Source organism: Zosterops lateralis (genome assembly GCF_965231275.1).
Source record: "Zosterops lateralis genome assembly, chromosome: 13".
In the NCBI taxonomy this organism is placed as follows: domain Eukaryota; kingdom Metazoa; phylum Chordata; class Aves; order Passeriformes; family Zosteropidae; genus Zosterops; species Zosterops lateralis.
Genome location: NC_139773.1, coordinates 13,019,619 through 13,034,466, shown reverse-complemented (window position 1 = coordinate 13,034,466; position 14,848 = coordinate 13,019,619). Strand labels below are relative to the sequence as shown.

Below are 14,848 nucleotides of genomic sequence, written 5' to 3'. Positions count from 1 at the left end.
GTGCAACCCCTCCTGGCACATTCCCATCGTCAGGGCTTGAAGGGCTGCCAGATGTGTGGGATGGCTGGGGACTACCCACCACGGGGAGTGGGGATGGAATTGCTTCTCCAGAGTAAATTCACACAGAAAGAGCCTCAGTGGAAAGCTCCAGGTAGATTAATGAGTGACATGAAGCTTGAACAACCATAATGTAAATAGTACTGGAAATCATAAGGATGTGTCAACACCACTGGAGTCAGTACAGGATGGGCTGATAAAATGGGAAGGTGCTTTTGGGGCTAAGGAACACTAGTGGAAGTGCAAAAGCCTTGGGGATGTTGTGCAGGTCCAGGCAGGGCTGGCTAAGCCCTGGAGACACAGAGGTCTGAGGACTCCAAACCCTGGATCAGCTTTGCAATGGCCAAGCAGACCCAGCAAGGAGAAGATGCCGGCCTCAGCCGCACCCTCCACCCCAGCTCCTGTTTCAACACGTAGCTGGGAATTATCTCTGTTTGCAAGACACTTAATTAAGACCATTTCCCTGAAGGAAACCAAGATGGAGAGCTTCACTTTTCAGTATTCCAGCGCTTTCTGGCATTCGTTTCCACACCAATTAGGGTGCAAATTAGTCATCCGGAGAGCAATCCAGTGGCTCTGCTCAAGGGAAGCTCTTCAGCACATGTGCCATCTTTTTCCAGGAAGGCAGGTGGAAGGCACAGGTGGGACAGGGACAGGGAATATGTCCTTGGGGTGCTGGAGCCTGCAGTTTGTAGTAGCAGCTTGGGACTGGGCTGAGACTCAGGGACTGGGCATGGAGCAGAGTCAGCAAGAGGGTTTAGAGTGTCTCCATGAGCTGTGTGGGCTTCTCTTAGGCCCCTGGACTTCAGGATGACTTGGTGAACCACTGGGCTCTGAGATTAAGCTCCCTGTTGGCACTGACAAGAGAGGGAGATGAATCTGAGGATGAGATGCTCAGGTCTGTGCCTTGCAGTGATGGGATCCAACCAGAGGGTGCATCAGAGGGCTGGCACAGAAATGTGGTTCAGTGATGGTTGAATCTTGAGGTTGTTGGGTCTGAACAGTCTCCTGCTCAAGTCTTCAGATGGACATGTGGAGGCACCTCTGTGTCTGTGCATCCATCCATCTGCAGGTGAAGCTGTCCCTGTTCACTTTAGCTGAAAGGCTTTTGTAGGAGACACTGCTGAAATGTGGGACGAGTTCAGGAGGAGGAGGGCCCAAAGGGGAATAACAAATCCCCTCTGTTCAGCATTACAGTCACACTGGCTGCTCTCCCAGGGTGCTGCAGTTGTATGAATTCACTGAACATGACCAAGGGCACCTGCTGGGAGCAGTGGCACAGCCACCCAGCACTCAAGGGAGAATCTGGTTCATTCATTGATGGAAGATTGTGGTGGCAGAGCAGGCAGAAGAGGTGGTGACTGGGACAAGGCATCCAAAAGTCACAGCTGGCTGTGCACGTGTCCCCATGTCACTCAGGGAGTGCGGTCTCACTGCAACACCAGGCATCATCCCTGCTTTCCTTCCTTACTCTCTTCAGTGGAAGGCATCCACAGCCCTGCAGGAACACTGCACAGAGCCTGTGCTGATTGGCAGCCAGTCAGGATGGGAAGGTTTCAGCTAAAATACCAATTTCTTGGTGATCTCAATGGTGAGGTTCAGCTTCCCTGTTGCTTTTGATCCTCTTTTGCTGCATTTGTGGGGTGGTCTTGGCTGGTGACTCCTTCTCCATCAGAACACTCATGTCTGTCTCTGCCTTCATGGGACAAACTCAGGATCAGGTGTGTGATGCTACTTTCCCTAAATATTCCAACTTTCTCATTTCCCATGGGCACAGCCACCATGCAGGGACCCGAAGCCTTCCTCACCTTCTGGCCAGCCTGCCTGCTGCCCACTGCCTGCTCCATCTCCTTCCAAGCAGAACCAGAATTCCTGTGAGGAACACCTGCCAACAGGACATGCCCTCCAAGCCCCCATTAGTTAGCAGTTGTCTTAAGCACTGCAACATTTGATGCCTTATTCCTCCTAATCCTGCCTGATGTAACCGTGGCTGTCCTCATTAGCCACATAATTGTCTGGCAAACACAAAACAGGCCCTGACACAGTCCAAGGAAATTGGCTTCAAAATATGGAGCCACGTTCTCAGATGTTGTTGAAGAGGTCTCATTTGTTTATTTGCATTCACACGGCACCCTGTGGATAATGAAAGACAGACTGCTGCAAAAGCACCTGTGTCTCTTAAAGATCATCTGAGGTGGGAAATGCCACCTGGGATATCTGCACTCCTGGAGGACAACTACTTCTCCACTTGGTCCCAACTCTTGCACCAAGGGGTTTCCAAGAAGAGAAGGTGGCGTGTGCCACCCATGTCCACACTGGTAAGGTTGCCCAGGGAGGGATTTATCCATCCACATCTCCCAGTGATAATGCCTTGAATATGAATTTTGAAGGGGCTCTGACAGCAGGTGACAGGGTTAGGTTAATGGAGGCAGCGGTAAGAAATCTAATTAACCCACAGTATGTTGTTTAATTTGTGCAAAGTTGTTGTGGTTACTCAACTATAAACTCCATCCCCAGCTCTAATGACAGTGACTAGCATGGCAGCAGTGGAGAGCATCCTGGAGGTGGGCAGCCACCCTGTGCTCACCCTTGAAGGTGCCCTCAATTACGTGCAGAGTGTTCCAGTGGCTGCCTCCATCTGGTTCTTCCATGGCATTTGAGACCCTTTTCTAGCTCCGGTCTTTGGAACGGGCACCTGTGCTGCTTCACTGCCTGCTCTGGCATTCAACCCTGGTGCATGGCTTCCAAAAACCAGCCTTCAGGACCCAGCAGTGTCAATCTGTTGATTGCAGTCGGGTCCAGGAGATGGCTTCAGGTCGTTGAGTTCCCATCACAGCTCTTAGGCTGTAATTATGTTCAAGGCTCTTTGCCTCGGTTATGTCTTTTTACTAATGCTTGGAGCCATTGTACTGATCCTTTCTTCAAGGCTGACCTCCTAGCTTCCCAGGAGAGAGCCAGGACTATTATTTAAGCCAATTCACAAACCAGGCCCCAAAGGCCAGTTGTCCATTATACGAGTTTTTGAACAGCAGGAAACATCAGCAGGGCTGATGATGGCTGAGCTCTTTGTGTTGGTTCGGGGAGAAGCACAGGAAAAAGGATGGATCTCACAGGTCAGGTCGTCTTCTCAGGTTAACCTCCCCCAAAGAGCTTTGACCAGACAACAGCTCCTCTGAAGAGGTGCTCTTGAGCCTGTGGTGCCCACAGAAAGGTGATGCTGCACCTCAGCACCTCCATCTGTCACCAAAGCTCCATGGTCCCCCTGTGACCGCTGCAAGAGACACAGACACACACATACCTTGCAGGGACGTCCTTCCTGTGGAGCAAAAAGCTTTAACCAGGTCCCAGAAGACTCCCAGCTGCCCAGTGAGGTGAAGTTTGACAAGAAAGGAATCGAGAAGGGAGATAATTCACCTCTGGGGTCCATTTAAAGCCAGGCAGGCTGATCCCACACTGCCACAGGGTTTGTAGGAGAAGAGACTTCCAGCACTGAGCACGCTGAGGTCCTGCTGTTACTCTAAGAGTGCTGAGGATGTGGAATACAAACACACACTTGGCAGCAATGTACACTTACACTGAGCCCTGCAAGGTCCACGGCCTCCTCCCTGAAACCTGCAGCAGCTCCCACTCCCATTCCAAGGGGACTGCAGCCCCCTCTGTCTGATGGGGAATTAGGAGAGACCTTGGCTCCCTCCCCTCTGGACACAGGCTGTTCCTCCAAGCCAGTGGAGGTACCTGGTGGTGATGCCAGGGCATTGCTCACTGTCGAGGATGGGATTCCCATCAAACAGTACACCCAGCAAGTCAGTCTGCATTCACAAATGGGGTTCCCAGCAGAGTCCCATGTGCAGGGACACAGAAGCACCCTCAGAGCAGGGGCAGCTCAGTCACCACCAGTTTGAATGTGTCCCTGAGCAAATCTCTCGGCATCCTGTTCCCACACTGCTGAGCTCCACAGCTCCTCCCCTTCAGCCTGGGGACAAAACCAGGTCCTTGGGCAGCCAAGAGGGGGAAGCAGCAGAGGAGCTTGATTTGGGTTTTCCTTTCTTTTTATTTTTTCTTTTTTTTTTTTTTCTTTTTTTTTTTAAGAATTTAAAAGTGGCAGTGCTAGCAAAGGGTAATTATCCCTCTGTTCCAGCTGAAATACAATTAAGGCGGCTCTCAACGAGCCCCCGGGATATTGTGGTTTACTAATTAACAAGCGGATATGCTGTGGCCCCTGTCATGGCAATTACAGCATGAGACAGGCTTCAGGAGCTCTAATTACACGTCAGCCCACAACACACGCTGCAATACAAATTAATGAGAGCCCGAGCTGGCAATGGAGGGAGTTTGCCCAGCAAGAGGCTGAGATGGGCAGCAAGGATGGGGATGGATGCACGAGACAAGGATGTGACTCCAAGCCTGGGGATACCGTTGCAAACTGCAGGATCAGGAGGATGAAGGGAGGAAATTTGGGATGAAAGGCCCCATGGGTACCCAAAAATGGCGCATTGAAGAAAAGGAGAGGGGATTTTGCTTTGTGGAGCCATGGCCTGATGAGATGAGTGGCATTTGGGATGACTGCAATGAATAGCAAGTATCACATCTTCCACTCTTAATTCCCAGACCAATAAAGATGCTGTTAAGAAAAGAAGTCAGATGGGAAATACCCAACAGGGTTTTGACTGCTGACAAATAACAAACAGATCTCCCAGAGCCAGGAGGAATTTTTCTGACAAATTGTTTATTGGGGAAAGTTATGCACTTTCAGCTTGAGTTGAACTAATAGCTTTGGCCAGGTCTGGAAAATAAAAAAAAAAAGGCAATCAGGATTTTTTTAAATGCAGTTTTGACACCTTGCATTTTAAAAAGCTGCTTCCTTTCAAAATGTATTTTAAAGATATAATTAAACAAAAACACAGACCACACACCTAATGAGGACACTTTGTTTCTGACAAAATGAAACTATATTTATCAGCTTTTGCCAATATTTATCAGAGTTCTGCTTCTCCAAGCTCAGCAGTGACACAGGTTTTCTGTGACATTAGTGTGCCTGTTGAATTTACTGCTCCTGAATTTACTGTCTCCTCTCCAGCACCTGTCTGCTGCAGGCAGCCAAGGAGGGACAGTGGGAGGTGACATGGTAGATGCTCCAGGCTTTGGCCACCAGCATCACCTGCAAATGCTGCTGCAGACAGAGAGGTTCTTGTGCAGATGGGAGGATCTGGGGAAGATGAAATGAAGCTCCCATGTTTTGGAGCTCCCTCCAGCCTCCTGCAGGGGAGGAATCAATGGAGCTCAGGGGCAGCCCTTGCAGGGGATGGAGTCTCACACCAGGGGGGTGCACAGCAGGTCCCTCATTTGCTCAGGTTGTGACCAAGGGCTGAGAGCAGGCAGGTGAGGACCTTTCAGACTATTCCTTCCTGTTCCCATATGCTATGGGGAGGACACCTTGCACAGTCCCCACTGCCAACACCCCGAGCATGAAACCACCAGGGGCCACCTCTGTCACAGAAGGTGGCAGGGGAAGGGCACACACCTCCTCACACGTAGCTCCCAGTATAGATCCCATTAACCATCGCAATTAACACAAGCCAGGCCCTCTCCCTTCCTTGTCACCCCAGCCAGAGCTGTACATAAAATAACTGTTTATTACACAGCGGGCAGAGCCCAGCTTATCGCTGCAGACAGGAAATTGCTGCGCAGAAACCACACGTTTCACTTTTAATAAGTTTGGCAATAAAACATCTCATCAAACGAGGCCACGACAGGGCAATAATGAAGCTTCCGCGTGGACTGTAATTGCTCACTGCTCTCCTGGGGGCGAGCCAGAAAATGGGGAGCGAGGGGGGAGATGGATGGCAGCAGCATCCTCCCTCACCTCCTGCTCTGGGAGCATCCTTATCCCTGGCAGCATCCCTGGAGCGCTGACACCCTCCAGGACATGACTGAAGAGGAGATCTGTCCATTGCTGGAGGCAATTCCTGTGGAGTGTGGATGTCAGAGGAATAGGGAGGCTCTTGGTGCTCTGAGGGAAAGGAAAAGGTTTTCTGCCTTCCAAGCACAACTTTCCAGCACTGAGTAGTCTTCACGGCTGAGCAGGTGCTCTCACACACAATCCATCCCCATCCTTAGCCAGGAGGGACAGTCTCCTGGAGGTTTTGCACAGATGGGCTCAGGATGGGGATCTCAGCCTGGCAACGGAGGGGTCCTGCAGGAATCCCTGTGCTGGGCCTCTGCTATGGACCAAGAGGGCTACAGACCCATCATGGTAAAGGCCAGGAGTGGCACGGAGCCTGTCTGTTCTGACATCTCCGTGGTGGTGGCCTCAGGCTGCTGGCTGGGGACACTTCAGCCACACGGCACTGGCTGCCCCAGCTGGTCCCTTGCACCAAAGGGTGGTGCTGGTATTTCCAGGTGCTCCATCATGATGAAGCTTTCCTTCTCTAAAGGAAATCAGGTCCAGCAATTGGTCACTACCCCAACCTATTTCTTAGCTTCCCAGCTTCTGTTTGGCCTTCTGGATGCTGATGGGCACAAACCAGTCCTGCCACAAGCCTAGTCAGAGTGACAGGAGCAGCTCAGGGAGTCTTGGTGAGGTTCCCCCACCACAGGTGGGTGACAGGGAGCCACCAGGCAGAGAGAAGTGATCCCTCATCACCCCTGGAGGCAAAGCTGGGTCCTTGCTGCCTTCTCTGAGTTAACCTGTTCCATTCCCACCAATTATCTCCCTTGGCAGGGAGGGAACAGAGAGGTCCAGGAGGACATGGTGCAACCAAATGCTGCAAAGAGGAGCACTGGCATCAAGGTAATAGGAGACAAACAATGCATGTCCAGGCTGGCACAAGGAAATGAAGCAGTTTAGAGTCCCAGCAGGAGTGTGCTGGCACTGGCAGGGCCTGCTGGCAGGCTCCCGGGTGGGCAGGAGGCTTTGTTCGCCTGCAGCACTGCTCTTGGGGAGTTTACCTGGAATTACTGATCCGCATTCATAAACATGATCACGTTAATTGCTTGCTGAGGCTGCAGTTGCCATCTCCTCGCAGCACTGGGACTTCATCTCCCTTCCCTTTCCAAATGTCAAGATGTGTCTGTTCTTCCATCCACTCTGCACCATGGCCAAGGACAGAGAAGTGGTTGGAGGAGGGAAATAGGCAGAGGATGGGTGAGTCCATGAGCCTGGAGCCAGAGACAGACACCCACTTCCACCACCTCCACTCTGCAGAGCAGCACCTTGAAAATAAAGACCAGACACCTTCTGGAGGGCACCAGGAGCTCTGTGGGAATGCCTGCAGCCTTGGGAAATGATGACCTGGGGGAAGGCGCCTTGTCTGGAGACCAGCTTTAATGGCAGAGCAGTGACCAGGTGGCAGGAGAGGGACCAGCTCCCAGCTGAGGACAGAGACACCCAGGCTGCTCAGCCTGAAACCAGGCTGGTGCTCATCTCACTTGGAGCACAGCCAATCACTTCTAGTAAATTATTCATCTGACAAATTTAGCCTGTTATTCTAGTCGTGCTCTACCCAGAGTTTTACAGATTTCGTTATTATTTCAAATTGTGCAAACACCGCAGAAACCTCTCCCGGGCTCTGGCACGCTCTGCCTTTATCTCAGCTCATCTGCCACATCTGAAATATGATTTCTACCATCTGGTGCCCACCTCTCCATCCCCAGCATGGCCCCAGGACCCCGGGGAGGTGAGTAACATCCCTGTTCAACACGAGGCTTTTATCAAAGGGAGAAATATCATCTGGTGAGGATCCAGGGGTCAGTGGGATCACAGGATGCCACAGCACACTTTCTAAGTTATTTTGAGTTGTCTTTCAAGGATATTTTGACTTTTTTTTCACCTCCATCTTTGTATATGGGGTAGGGAGAAAAAATGATAGCACTGTCCCCTTGCATCCTGGGCTATCTGGATTCCTGAGTCTGGTCACTTTGGAAAACTGGGAAAAGCTTTTTGTTTCCTCCCCACATGCCATAATTTCTTCTGTTGAGGTTTATTTGTAATCGTGAGGGTTCAGCTAAAACTTTTTACTCTAATAGAGAATGCAAACTACATCCTGGGAAGAAAGGAAGGAAGATGGATGGGTTTGTTGTGGACAAGCCAAGAATGATCAGACCCATGAGTGGAACAGCAATGTGTCCAGAGAGAAGCTCTCAGCCAGGCACTTGAATCTCTCATCATATAATGCAGGGTGTGAGGGAGAAGAGCAGGCAGTGATACCACCTCTTTATCCAGCCAGAGCTGGAGGAGAAATGCAAGCCCATGTCCTTCACAGCAAGGCTCGAGTTTGCTCCCACTTGTGTGGTGTGATGGTAAGCTCACACCTCATTTACAGGGAAAAAAAACAGGATGAAGAGGCCCAGGAATACAAAATGAACCATCTCCAAGAGCTGTAATGCACAGTTTCACCAAAAAACACCAGAAAATAGTATAAATTTCTACATAAAGACCTGACAGGACTCCCTAGCAAGATATTGTGAGACACTTGAATGAGTATCATTAAAGGGAGATTAATTAGCTGAACAGCAGGGATGGAAGCAAGAAATGCAAAACATGGAGCAACTGATTTAAGGAGGAGGTTTACTGACCAAAAGAAAACCAGAAAAGAAATATGAGGAAAATAAGTCACAGGGTAATCAAAATATTTTCTTTCTGACCAGGCTAGAGAAGCTGATGGGTGGTGGAAAGGGAGAACGGTGGAGTGTGAAAACACTTGTCCTGCAGCCCCGTGAGCCTCATCGGCAGCAGGGAGAGGAACACTCCCAGCAAGGCCCAGAGGGATGAGGATGGACACGGTGCCAGGTTCCCTGTGGAAGACTAGTGATTTTGTTGTTGTATGGCTCATCCCACCACAACAAGTCACAGTCTGCCCTAGGGCACAGGGCCTCTGCAGCGATGCTGAACGCAGGGGACAGGCTGCTGGCTGGGGCTGCCCGTGGCCCTGCTCCTGTTCTGACCACCTCGGACATTGCTTTGGTGAGCCTTGGGAGTGAAGCAACGCCAGGCAGGTCTGAAACCCCACCTTCGACCATGCCCCAGCCGGAGCTGCCCCCACAACTCTGAGGAGCATCCTGGGAGAGTCTGGAGGATGCAAACCCCAAGCTGCCACCCCACCCCATCCCACCTACAGGACGAAGGGACGCCTACAGGGTCGGGAAACACACAGGAAAACTGCAGGAAAACGCCTGTGCCAGGCTACGCTCCAGGGCGTGGAGCCGGACATCCCACCCCAAACCAAAACCGCGGAGAGTCCCTTTCTACCAGGGGAACAGGTGGGACAGGCTTGAAGCCCTGAGCATCACCCAGTAAGCTCCAGGTGTGAGGCTCCAACACTCCCACAAAAAAACCCACCAAAATACTGAAGCTCCCTAGAGCGGCCGAAGCCCCGCCCCATATGCAAATAATCCGCTCGGCGCAGCCAATGGGGAGGCAGGGGGCGCGGCCACGGCGGGACTTGCCCGGGCATGTGCGCGCGGCGGCTTCCGGGCCGGACACGTGTGAGCCGCGCCGGGAGCGGTCAGTGCCGGGACACCGGGGATACCGGGGATACCGGGGACACCGCGGGCGGCACGGGGCCGGCAGGGGGGCCGGCAGGGGCCTGCGGATGGGTGACAGGGCGGGCAGGGAGCTGGGGCCTGGAGCGAGGTAAAAAGGGCCCGGGTAATGGGCAGACAGGGCCTTAGGGTGTACGGAATGGGGGGGACAGAGGGGGTAGGGGCGTGGACAGGGGGCTGCAGGTGGGCGAGGGGGTGGACAGCACCTTGGGACGGCGAATGGGGCGGTGTGGGACCGGGCAATAAGTGGGGGAAAGGCGTGGGGATAGGGCGTGACGGTGTCTCCCTGTCCCCTCCCCCCCCTTCCCTTGTCCCATGGCTCCTGGCTGTGTCACACCGCGGGGGGGGGGGGGGGGGCGGTTTGCCGTGGGGTGTGTGCGCCCTTCTCTGACAGGGGAGCCTGGGGTCCGCATGGCACTCATACCCCCTGTGCACGCTCCAGCAGGAATGCCACCAGGCAAAGGACAGATGACCCCGCTGCTGCCCGCCCCGAAGGTCTGCACACCCACCCTGCAGGGCACCCGTGTCCCCACCACGGGGGGCTGCGCTCAGCCCCCGAAGGGTCCCAGCTCGCTGCAGGGTCGCAGCAAGAAGAGGAGCCGTAAGCACCAGCGGTTCATGGAGCGCCGGGCAGTGCTGGAGCAGAAGGGGCTGCTGAGCCCCCATGGGCACCCGGGCAGTCAGACCACTGAGTCAGGGCTGGAGGCACACACTGCACTCACCCAGGCAAATGGCACCGTGGCACTGCCCTGTGACAAGGTCCCCAAGCCCATACGGGTCGAGTCTGCATCCCTGTCTCCATCTGCCTCTCCAGACAGCATAGCCAGGCACCACTCCGTGCTGCTGTCCCAGGGCAATGGCAGCCCCAAGAGGGTCCGGACATCCTCCCTCATCCTGCGGCCAAGCAAGTACGTGGCCATCGACTGTGAGATGGTGGGCACGGGTCCTCAGGGCAGGCTGAGCGAGCTGGCACGGTGCTCCGTGGTCAGCTATGAGGGGGATGTCATCTATGACAAGTATGTCCGGCCCGAGCTCCCCATCGTGGACTACCGGACGCGCTGGAGTGGCATCACCAAGCAGCACATGAAAAATGCAATTCCCTTCACGGCCGCCCAGGCAGAGGTGAGGAAAAAAAAAGAGAAATTTAAAAATGCTAAAAAGTCTCTGTGTTGTCTGTCAGACACAAAATGGGATTCTTGGAGGCCTGTGCCAGGTTGCTCTGAGGCAGAGGAACAATACAGGAATGGGAGCCTCTGAAGCTGTGCAGTGGGTTGGTTTGCTTGCTTGTTATTCCTTCTGGGAACCTGAAAACTAGAAGCCAAGGAGGTAAATTTAATATAAAATGGCTTATTTTATTCTTAAGTGGTATTTCTTTTGCTATGGTGTCTGTCTGACCCTCTGTGACTCTTCCAGATCCTGAAGATCTTGAAAGACAAGGTTGTGGTAGGACACGCCATCCACAATGACTTCCAAGCCCTGAAGTACTTCCACCCAAAAGACAGGACTCGAGACACCAGCCAGAGCCCTGTGCTGAAGAAGAGGGCAGGGCTGCCTGTCAGAGCCAATGTGTCCCTCAAGAACTTGGCCAGGTACCTGCTCCATAAAAAGATCCAGGTAAGCACCAGGAACCCTGAGATGGGGAAACAACCCTGGGTTAGCTATGAACCCGTGTGGTCAGCTTGGTCCTCCCACCTCCATGTGTGTTCTCTGTGAGGTGGAGATGAACCTCGTTCACCCAGTGCTATAAATGAGGGCTATAAATAAGCTGAGAGAGCCCAGGACCTCCCAAGCTGACTAAGAATCTCAGTAAACCAGGGACAAGACCTGTGCCCTCCAGAAAGGGTAGAAAAGATACCTGTATGGCCTTGGTTATGTCAAACCTTTGCCATCTCCAAAACCCACAGTACTTGTGTCCTTCCAAGCAAGCAGAGAACATGACCTGTGAGATTTTTGCTGCCCCTTTTATCTAACAAGGCTTTTTCCCCCTTCCCTCAGGTTGGCTGCAAAGGACACTCGTCGGTGGAGGACGCTCAGACAGCCATGGAGCTGTACAGACTGGTGGAGGTGCAGTGGGAGAAGGAGCTGGCCCACAGTTTGCCCCCCCGGCCCCCCAGCCCCGTCACAGACCCCGCTGCAGACAGCAGCCAGTACCTGGATGACCAGTACTGGCCCACAGACCTGATGGCAAGCAGCCTGTGATGGGGGACAGCATCTCCTCCGTGCTCTCTGGGCCATCCTGGTGCCTTCAGCGGTTCAAGGTGGAGGTGACTGCTGTCCTCCTCCCCTGGGGCTGGTGCCCAGCACCCAGCCCTGCTCAGGGAGGGAGACATGGTGACACCTGAACACAAGCAATCTCCCAAAAATGCTGTCTGCAGCCCTGAGCTGTCACACAGAAATAAGGGCTGTGACTGCACTGTGTTTATCTGTCACTTGGGATGAGCAGGGTCCTGTGTCAGCCTGGAGGAGCCTCTGTGAGCATGTAATGGGGGCTACCTACACCCCCCATGCCTTCTGTGGGGTTCTCCTCCTCCCAGACAGCAAGGGGAAGTTTTCCTGTGGAGGGACTGAGGTGTTTTGCTGATGCCCAAAGGCTGCAAGGCATCTGGGCCAGTAAACAACCAGTTTGCTGCTCACTTTCTTTATCACAGACTCATAGAATATGCTGAGTTGGAAGGGATCCATCAGGATCATTGAGTCCAACACCTGGCCCTGCACAGGACACCCAAAGAATCCCATCATGTGCCTGAGAGCTTTGTCCAAACACTTCTTGAACTCAGTCATGCTTGGTGCTGTGATCACTTCCCTGGGGAGCTTGTTCCAGGGCTCAGCTCTAGGTGTGTGCTGAATATTTTGTCCAGGAGGATGCTGTGAGAAACAGTATCAAAAGCTTTGCTTAAGTCCAAAAATATTTCATCACCTGGTGTCCCTTGATCAGCTAGGTGGGTACTTTGTTATAGAAGGAAATCAGGTTCAAGGAGCAGGACTTTGGCCTCTTGCAGCCATACTGCTGTGGCCACTGACTGCTCCAGGTGGTTTTCAATACCTCCCAGAAAAATACTTTCCATTTGATTTTACCTGTCAGCAAATCCTTGCCCTTCAAAATGGGGGCAACATTTGCCAGCTTTCAGTCAGTTGGGACCTCTCTGGACCCCCAAGATTGTTCAAAAGTAGATGAGCAGCTCTGTAATGACATTCAGCAGCTCTTGGAGGATTCCTGTATGGATCCCATCAGGCCCCATAGATTTATAGGGATCCAACTGCACAATGAAGTTCAAGAGGAAAGTCTGGGTCTAATCAATGTCCAGCCTGGACAAGAGCATTGAATGCACTTCATTTAAAATAAATTATTCACATAATTATCCAATTCTGAATTAAAAACTCTTCTGGCTGAAACCCTTGTGTATATTCTGCATGATTTGATCTGGCAATTCTCCAGGAGTGAGAGGGCAGGGATGAGGTTGAAAAATGGCTGGCCAAGTACCATGCCATATTCTAGGGCTTCAAACCCATCTGCAGCTGGAAAAGGTGCTCTGAGTGGCTGGAGTAGGCTGTTCCTTGGGGTGCAGGCTTGTCCCCTCTGCTCTGGGGACATCTCTGTAAAGGCAGGAGGAGCAGGGGATGGGCTCAGCTAGAGCCCAGGGTCTGGGAGCAAGATCACTGTGGGAATGTGAGCTGTGGCACAGGCTGCTGTCATGGTGTGTGGGGACAGGGTAATGCTCATCTGCAGTGACTCTGCCTGTAGGTGACATATGGCTGTAGAAATGTGCCCTAGCTGGGTGTGTGAGCACCAGAGAGGGGTTTGGGGCTGGACACAGAGAGTTACCTAATTCACCAGGGAACTGAACAGCCATGGTTATAGAAAATGGGTATTTTTTTGCCACGTGCTTTAATTGCAGCCCTGGGGTGCATCCCGTGAGCACAGTCCCACTGCAGGGCTGTGAGATGGGAGGTGGCAGAGGAGGCTGGAGGGCTGCCAGCACCCTGGGCTGCCTGGTGCAGCACAGTGGGTACAACAGCCAGCACTGGAATGGAGTCCATGACCCCATCAGCCAGGCTAGACTGTCCCAGGCTTTTCCCAGCAGGCAGGGGAAGGTAAGGAGAGCTCAGCCCCAGCCTTGGGAAGCGGCCAAGGCAGCCGGGTGACGCAGACACACCTGACGCACACATCAGTGCCATTACCAGACACATCTTGCACTTCCCATCTTAACTCCTCCCTGCCTGGCAGAGGAAGCCAGGAACAGCTCAGAAATGCTTTGAAATGTGTCAGACACTTCTAAAAATCTCTGTCCTCACAGTGGCCCAAACACAACCATCCTTCAATGGATATAACCTGAGCTCTGCTGTGGGCTCCTGGTTTGGACAGGAAAGGAAATGTTGGCCTCATAATAGGCCTTTAATTCCTGCTTGTTCCAGTTTGTCCCAGGTGTGTTGCTGATGCAGCAAGCTGTAAAACAGGGCCAGCAGCATCCTTTGTGCCAGCCTCAGGGTGCAGCTCAGCTGAGCTGTGCAATGTCAGCAGCACCTGAACCCCACGGGGCACGCAGAGGGGTGCAGGAGGAGCACAGCTGGTGCAGGTCTGTTTGCTCCCTTCTGCCACCTCTCAGGTGTAGGAAAAGTGAAAGCTCTGCATCCCATTGTCAGTAGATGGTGGCATTCCAAAAGTGATGCAGCAGTGCTGTCTTTGCTCCTGAGAAAGCAGGCCTGGAGGAAGGACAGAGCAGAGCTTTGCCCATGGCCATATAACCTGGCCCACGTAACCACCTCCCCTCAGGGTCTGCATCAGTTTGTGGAGAGCTTGTATGGGGCACTCCATGGCTCCCAAATTATTTGTCCACCTGAGCCCAACCTGTTGCCCCTCCAGCCCCCCTGTCTCACTGCCTTGCACTAAGCCCTGTGATGGTCGATGTGAGACACAGGGGTGTTGGGGTGAACCTGGAGAAGGCTTTATCAGCCTGTGACTCTGCCTTGCCATCAGCCTAAGGCATAATTACGGAAAAAAAGCGTTTCCAAAATCTTGACCATCCACGGATTTAACCCTCCTGCTGAAATACCTTCCCTGCTTTGGAGGCAAATTTGGAGGCAGCCAGAGGCCAGCTGTCCTTTGGTGTTGTCATGCCCTATAAGCTTTGCTTCTATGCCATGATCTCCACCTTTTGGGGAAGGCAAGAAACAAATTTTAGGGTAAATCCCTATTTGCATCAGATTTGAAGGGCTTGGAAAACCCCAACACTGTGTACTGCAGCCCCCCAGA

At 52.7% G+C, this 14,848-nt stretch overlaps 1 protein-coding gene across 2 annotated transcripts; it reads left to right on the top strand.

The window, feature by feature from the left end:
* Positions 1-9,502: 9,502 nt before the first annotated feature.
* AEN (apoptosis enhancing nuclease) lies at positions 9,503-12,977 on the top strand (the record flags this gene model as incomplete). Of its 2 annotated transcripts, none has more annotated exons than XM_083871389.1 (4): positions 9,503-9,559; positions 10,043-10,719; positions 11,011-11,211; positions 11,593-12,977. In XM_083871389.1, 4 exons carry the CDS (start codon positions 9,508-9,510, stop codon positions 11,794-11,796), a joined length of 1,134 nt encoding a protein of 377 aa, XP_083727515.1. In that variant the 3' UTR covers positions 11,797-12,977. The 2 variants fall into 2 exon arrangements, with proteins under 2 accessions (XP_083727515.1, XP_083727514.1); XM_083871388.1 differs by having other exon boundaries at positions 9,508-9,559; positions 10,040-10,719.
* Between the last annotated feature and the right edge of the window lie 1,871 nt (positions 12,978-14,848).